Consider the following 7,103-nt stretch of genomic DNA (forward strand, 5'->3'; position numbering starts at 1 on the left):
GGGCGCCTGGAGGCGGAGCGGGGTCGGTGGCGGGGGCTGCCGCGGAGCTCCTAGTGGCGTCACCGCCTGTGACTTTTCCCGGGATCGGACACGCGCTGGGGTGCTGGGAACCCGGCTGGGCCTGGGGCCAGGGTCTAAGAGAAGGGTGGGGGTCCGCTTCCGGGGTCTAAACCGGGGAGGGATCTGGAGCTCTGGAGGAGGTGGAGGCTGGAGGCCTGGGCCCCTCTGCGAGCTCTCAAAGAGAAGAGCCGGGAATACAGGTATTTGGGTCTCCAAGACAGAGGGCCTGGGGATCAACAGAAGGGGTCCGGGTTCCTGGATCCTTGAAGGAGGAGGGGGTTGCGAAATCTGGATCCCTGGGTTTTCCAAGAGGAAGAGTTCGGAAGGGGGCAGTTTCTGGCTTCTCAGTGGAGGGGTGTCGCGATATTTGGGTCTCCATCAGGGGTGGGGGGATGGCTTTAATAGCTACGTTTTCAAAGGCTTGGCCCTAGGGGTCCTCTGTCTTAGAGGGAGGAGGGGGCTGGGGGTCCGGATTCCTAGGCTCTCCAAGGAATGGAGCTGAGCTTGGGACTCCAGAATCCTCAAAAACACGGGGGTTTGGGGGCATCCGGATTCCTGGGATCTCACCACGAACTTCTGCCCTTCCCCCCAGACTATGTCGCCTGAAGAGTGGACATATCTAGTGGTTCTTCTTATCTCCATCCCCATCGGCTTCCTCTTTAAGAAAGCGGGTGAGTCAGGTTCCCTCCCCAGTGGAAAACAAGAGGGTAGGGGAAGAACTTGGGTAAGGGACCCTCTGGAAGGTTCCAGGCTTATGCTGTTCCTTTTCCCTGCAGGACCTGGACTGAAGAGATGGGGGGCAGCCGCTGTGGGCCTGGGGCTCACTTTGTTCACCTGTGGCCCCCACACTTTGCATTCTCTGATCACGATCCTTGGGACCTGGGCCCTCATTCAGGCCCAGCCCTGGTGAGAGTCTGGGGAGGGAAAAAGGGGGACGGAGGAGGAAGCAACCTGCTTCCTCTCTGGGTCTTTCTCAGCTTCTGCCTCTGTCTCTGGGTGTGTCTTGCTTATCGGTGTTTTTCTCCATGTCATTTGATCAACTTCTCTTCCTCCCTGCCTAGCTCTTCATCTCTGAGTTTGACCCAGTGCTCTACACACTTGTATGCTGGGCCTGCCGCATCCATATTCATTCATACCCCTCACCCCTTATCTTGAGCTCTGGATCTTGCAAATAAAACAGGGAGGCTTGAAGGGTCTTCACCCTGAAGCTTCTCCTATCCCCTCCCCATTCTCTTCTCTGTTGTGATGTGTTTCTATAAGGAGGTACCCAAAAATACCCAGAATTTATTCATTAAAAATTGTATATTTATTCTTACACGTCAAAGCTTCAGTCACCTGCAAAGTACTCTCCATTTGATCATTTGATGCAGTACACCTATTGAGACGCATTCTCCAATGCTCAAAACGGTTTTTGAGCTTGCGCACTTTGATGCCTTTTAGTGCTTCTGCCGTTTTTTGTTTCACCTCTTCCACATAGGCAAAACATTTCTCTTTAGGGACTTTTTTCACCATGAAAACAAAACAGTCGCTGGAAGGGTTGAGTGAATAGGGAGGGTGGACACGGAGGTCATGCCATTTTTAGTCAAAAACTGCTGAACACTCATTGCAGTGTGGGCAGATGCGCTTGTAAATCACCCATCATGAAATGGGCAAATGGGTGGAGAGAATCTCCAAAAAAAATTCACTGAAGCCAAATGCAGCCTCTCACAACAACACTAGCTGGTATACTGATGCTGCAGCATTCCTAGAACACTTATGTAGTGGGGGAAGCCTGTCCTACAAGAGACCCTCCCTCCAAAAGATAGTTCCAGGTTTTTTGGGGTCCCCCTTGTATCTGGCTGTTCCTCTTCTCCCACTGTTTCACTCATATTCATTCTGTTCCTACCTCCTACCCTTCAGTTGTCTCTCTCTGTCCTCCCATTTTCTGTCTCTCAACGGGGAGAGGTGGCAGAGGCTGAGACCTCTGCACCCAGTACAGCCGGCCTCCTGCCTTTGCCCAGCTCCTGCCACGCCCTGGCCCTGGCCTGGACCTTCTCCTATCTCCTGTTCTTCCGAGCCCTCAGCCTGCTGGGCCTGCCCACCCCAACGCCCTTCACCAATGCCGTCCAGCTGTTGCTGACACTGAAGGTCAGACTCCCCTCCATCCTCCCTGGGGGTGCAGGATTTCACCTCACCCTGCCCTGGGGATAGGGTCCACCGCTTGCATGCTCTCAGGCGGATCATCACGTCTCAGCACGTCCTGGGTAGAATAGCCCAAGCAGTGTTACAGTAGGTACCATTTGGTGCTTGCTGTGTGCCAGTCTGAGCTGGGTGCTTTACTGAAAGTTCTGTAGCCAGCCATTTTGCAAAAGAGGAAAACTCGCACTAGGAGAAGGTACTCAGTTAAGGGCACAAAACTGGGGCACCCACGTCTGGCTCCTGATCACCTGGGAGATGGTGAAAGAGACTCCCAGGCCCCACCCCCAGACCTACAAAGTCATGAACTCCTACAGTGTGCTGGGCTTGGCGTCTTGCCAATGAACAGAGAGCCCTTTTTGAGGTCCCGAGCCAGGCCTCCATTCCCAGTGGAAGCTCAGGGATGGCAGGAGTAGGCTGGCTGAGGGAAGAGCTAAAGGAAGAGCTTTCAGAGGACCAGCAGTATGGAGGGAACAGGTTATGCCACAGGCCCACCAACCAAATCGACTTTCTGCAAGAGCAGTAAGCTCACGCTTATAATCCCAGCACACTGGGAGGCCCAGGTGGGAGGAGGATCACTTGAACCCAGGAGTTCCAGACCAGCCTGGGCAACAAAGCAAGACCTCGTCTCTACAAACAAACAACAAAAAAAAGAAATTAGCCAGGTGTGGTGGCACACACCTGTAGTCCCAGCTGCTCAGCAGGCTGAGATGGGAGGATCACTAGAGTCCAGGAGGTCTAGGCTGCAGCGAGCAGAATCGCCTCACTGCACTAGCTTGGGCAACAGAGTGAGACCCTGTCTCAAAAAAAGAAGAAAAGCCAGGCTTGGTGGCTCAGCTTGTAATCCCACGCCTTTGGGAGGCTGAGGTGAGTAGATTGCCTGAGCCTGCGGGTTCGAGACCCGCCTGGACAGCGAGACCTCATCTCTGCAATAAATCAAAAAATCAGCCGGGCGGCACGCCTGTAATTCTAGCTAATTGGAAGGCTGAGGCGGAAGGATCGCCGGAGCCCAGCAGGTCGAGGCTGCGGTGGCCAGGAGCGGCCACTGCACTCCAGTCTGGGCAACAGAGTGAGACTCCAACTCAAAAAAAAAAAAAGAAAAGAAAAAAAAAGAGCAAAGGGACGGGGTAGGAGTTCCCAAACCACACATGGCCCGACCAGCCACCATAAGGAGTTTGAACTTCTATAAGGGACCAAGATCAGCTGAAAGAGGTTTTATGGTTTGTTGCCAGAAGAGATGATGCAAACAGATTTACAAGTTTAAAAATACTGGGAATGCTGAAAGACATTCTGAAGTGGAAAAGGGCAAGCTGGGATGAGGTAGGGTCCTTTATCCAAGTCCAGGTGATGAACTGTGGTGGCTTGATGTTGGTAGGTCAGAGTTCCAACAGGAAGACTGTGTTTAGGATGATTTGGGGATCATTTGTTTACCAGATATGGGCCAGAAGTAGAGAAGAAGGAATAGTGCTGGAATTCTGGGCCAGCAGCCACGAGGAGCCATTGCCAACACTGGGCCCAGGAGGACAGAAGAGGGGCAGCTTGTGGAACCTGGAAGGAAACAGGGTTGTGTAGCTCTCACCTTGAAATAGTCCATCAAGGGGTAATGGCCAGCCTGAGGCCACCCCACAAGGGAAGAAATGCCCCGCTCCTCCCTCTCCCACCTTCACCTCCAGCTGGGCCTCTCTAGCCAAACTCAGAGACCTGTGGGTATAGAGTTGGCCTTGGATCTGGGTGAAGAAGGGTAGTGGGTAGATTTGGAGGGGCAGGTGGAACACAACCCAGTGGTGGAAATGCAGGGAACAGACTTGAGATTCAGGGATTGGATTTGGAGAGCAAGGGCAGTTTTTGGCCTGAGCAGTTAATTGGATGGTGACAGCCTTATCTCTGAGGGGAGAGGACCCACGGTGGAGTCCATTTCAGATGGGTTAGATCTGATGAGCCATCCCAGTGTTAATGGCAAAGGCAATGCAATGGGTGTGTCTGGGCCCCGGGGAGAGGTCCAGACTGAGATAGAGTTTGGGAGGCAGCAGCATGTGGATGGTGTCTAGAGCTCCAGCATTGTATGAGCACTGAAGGACAGAACAGAGAAGAAGGGAGGAGGGGCTGGGTGCCGTGGCTCACGCCTGTCATCCCAGCACTTTGGGAAGCCAAGGTGGGAGGATCACTTGAGGCTAGGAGTTTGAGACCAGTCTGAACAACAAAGGGAGACCCTTGTCTCTACAAAAAATTAAAAAATCAGCCAGGCGTGGTGGTGCACACCTGTAGTCCCAGCTACTCAGGAGGCTGAGGCAGGAGGATCTCTTGAGCCCTGGTGTTCAAGACTATAGTTTGCCATGATTGTGCCACTATTCTCCAGCCTGGACAACAGAGTGAGACCCTGTCTCACAGAGGGGGAGAGGAGGTCTGGGACTGAGTGCAGGGTTGCACCCATCCGCTTACACACAGCCTAGATGCTTCCAGCTGTGGGTTCCCAGCATCCCCACTGGCTGCTGAAGGTGGCAGCCTAAGGGAGATGGGGATCTGACCGGGTCCCCTGCCGGCCCCTTTCCTCCCAGCTGGTGAGCCTGGCCAGTGAAGTCCAGGACCTGCATCTGGCCCAGAGGAAAGAAATGGCCTCGGGCCTCAGCAAGGGGCCCACCCTGGGGCTGCTTCCTGACGTTCCATCCCTGATGGAAACACTCAGCTACAGCTACTGCTACGTGGGAATCCTGACAGGTGAGTGGGCCTGCCCGCCGGCCCTGTCCCTCCGCCTCTCCATTGCTGTGTCCCTGCCTCCACCCTGAGTCTGGCACCTGCTCTGTGTTCCCACCCTGCCCTGGGCTACCTCCGCTCTAGCATCTGCTGCTCTGGGGAGAGCATCTCTGTCTGACTGTCCTTCCGGGCAGAGGCTAACTGTCCTCGGCCTAAATGGCTCCTTGCTTTTCTCCTTGTAGCTCACTGGGAGCAAATAAAAGAGGTAAAGGAGACAGGTCTATGTAAACCTGATGTTTTTACCGCCCAGGAAACAGATATTTACAGCTTGGGATTCACTTTTAATTTAAGAAAATACTTTTCATTAACGTTTACTTCACAAAAGGACTTCTGTTGTTATTGTTGCTGTTGCTCTTTGGTTTTGAGTGGGCATCTCACTCTGTCACCCAGGCTGGATTGCAGTGGCATGATCATAGCTCACTGCAGCCTTGACCCCCTGGGTTCAGGCGCTCCTCTTGCCTCAGTCTCTCAAGTAGCTGGGACTTCAGGTGCATGTCACTATGCCTGGCTAATTTTTTTATTTTGAGTTGGAGTCTCTGTCGCCTAGGTTGGAGTGCAGTGGCATGAACATGGCTACTGCAGTGTCCACCTGCTGGGCTCAGGCAATTCTTCCACCTCAGCCTTCCAAGTAGCTGGAACTAGGCAGGTGCCACCATACCTGGCTAACTTTTTGATTGATTGTAGAGATGAGGTCTTGCCAAGTTGCCCAGGTTGGTCTTGAACCTCTGGGTTCAGGCAGTCCTCTCAACTCCACCTCCCAAATTTCTGGAATTGCAGGCACGAGCCACCATGTGCGGCTTAATTTTCTGATATTTTGTAGAGATAAGGTCTCACTGTGTTGGCCAGGCTAGTCTTGAACTTCTGAACTCAGGCAATCCTCCTGCCTCAGCCTTGCAAAGTGCTTGGATTACAGGTGTGAGTCACCGTGCCAGGCCTGGTTTTGTTTTTCTTTTTTTTTTGAGTTGGAGTCTTACTGTGTCACCCAAACTGGAGTGTAGTGGTTGCTCCTGGCCACCACAGCCTCGACCTGCTGGGCTCTGGCAATCCTTCCACCTCACCCTTCCAAGTAGCTGGAACTACAGGCGTGCGCTGCCACACCCGGCTAATTTTTTTGATTTATTGCAGAGATGAGGTCTCACCAAGTTGTCCAGGTAGGTCTCGAACCCGCGAGCTCAAGCAATCCATTCACCTCAGCCTCCCAAAGCGTGGGATTACAGGCTGAGCCACTGAGCCCGGCTGTTTTTCTTTTTTATAACAGCTTTAGGGAACTTGAATTCCTCCACTTAAAGTGTACAACTCGCTGCTTTTTAGTATATATGCACAGAGTTGTGCAACCATCGCCACTGTATAATTGTCTGCAGAACAATTTCATCACCTCAAAAAGGAAACCCCACACCCATAATCCCCCAAACCTCCATCCATCCCTGGAAAGTACTTGCTGACTTTCCGTCTCTCTGGATGTTTCTTATACATAGAATCACACAACATGTGGTCTTGGGTGAACGCAGAGGTTTCAATGAAACCCCTCCTGGTTATCCCGCTGCACCCTCCCCAGGCCAGCTGCCATGTAGTGAGTCTGAAGCGCTGCATTACTGTCATTCTGCAATTTACCCCCCCGCAACCGACGAGCGACCTTGTGAAGAGGCAGAGGCTGTTTCCGTGCTTCCTGCTGGAGAAGCCCACAGTGGTTTTCTCCACATGGCCAGGCCCTCAGACCTCTGCATGACTCTCTCTCTGGAAGCCCTGCTCCACTTTCTGTGATGTCTGTGGGTCTTGTCTGCCTGTCTGTCCATCTGCCTTAGAGCCTCGGTCCTCCTCTTCTCGTGGGTTTTGTCCATCTCTGTCTCATTTCTGTCCTCGTCTCTTTCTCTGAGTCCATCTCTGGCTCCCTGTCCCCCTCTCTCTGGGTCTCCAACCCACCCTGGGGTCTCCGCTTGCTGCCCAGTCTGCCTGGCTCCCTCTCTTCCCCTTCTCCGCCCCCAAGTCCCTGGTCCCTCTGCTGCTCCCCCAGACTCGAGCCCTGCCCCTGCCCCTGCCCGCGCGTGCCGGGCCTGACCACCCCTCCGCCCGGCAGGCCCGTTCTTCCGCTACCGCACGTACCTGGACTGGCTGGAGCA

At 53.6% G+C, this 7,103-nt stretch overlaps 1 protein-coding gene across 1 annotated transcript in view; it reads left to right on the plus strand.

Annotated features, from left to right (window-relative positions):
* Positions 1-587: 587 nt before the first annotated feature.
* MBOAT7 (membrane bound O-acyltransferase domain containing 7) overlaps positions 588-7,103 on the plus strand; it is a 12,893-nt gene continuing 6,377 nt past the window's right edge. The window contains exons 1-5 of the mRNA XM_008073859.1: positions 588-731; positions 837-966; positions 2,061-2,187; positions 4,791-4,950; positions 7,061-7,097. Of these exons, the coding sequence (XP_008072050.1) occupies positions 656-731; positions 837-966; positions 2,061-2,187; positions 4,791-4,950; positions 7,061-7,097 (530 nt within the window). The 5' untranslated portion in view covers positions 588-655. The remainder of the gene's footprint in view (positions 732-836; positions 967-2,060; positions 2,188-4,790; positions 4,951-7,060; positions 7,098-7,103) is intronic.

This window comes from Carlito syrichta, unplaced genomic scaffold, assembly GCF_000164805.1.
Source record: "Carlito syrichta isolate Samal-C Ts95f unplaced genomic scaffold, Tarsius_syrichta-2.0.1 Scaffold316208, whole genome shotgun sequence".
NCBI lineage: Eukaryota > Metazoa > Chordata > Mammalia > Primates > Tarsiidae > Carlito > Carlito syrichta.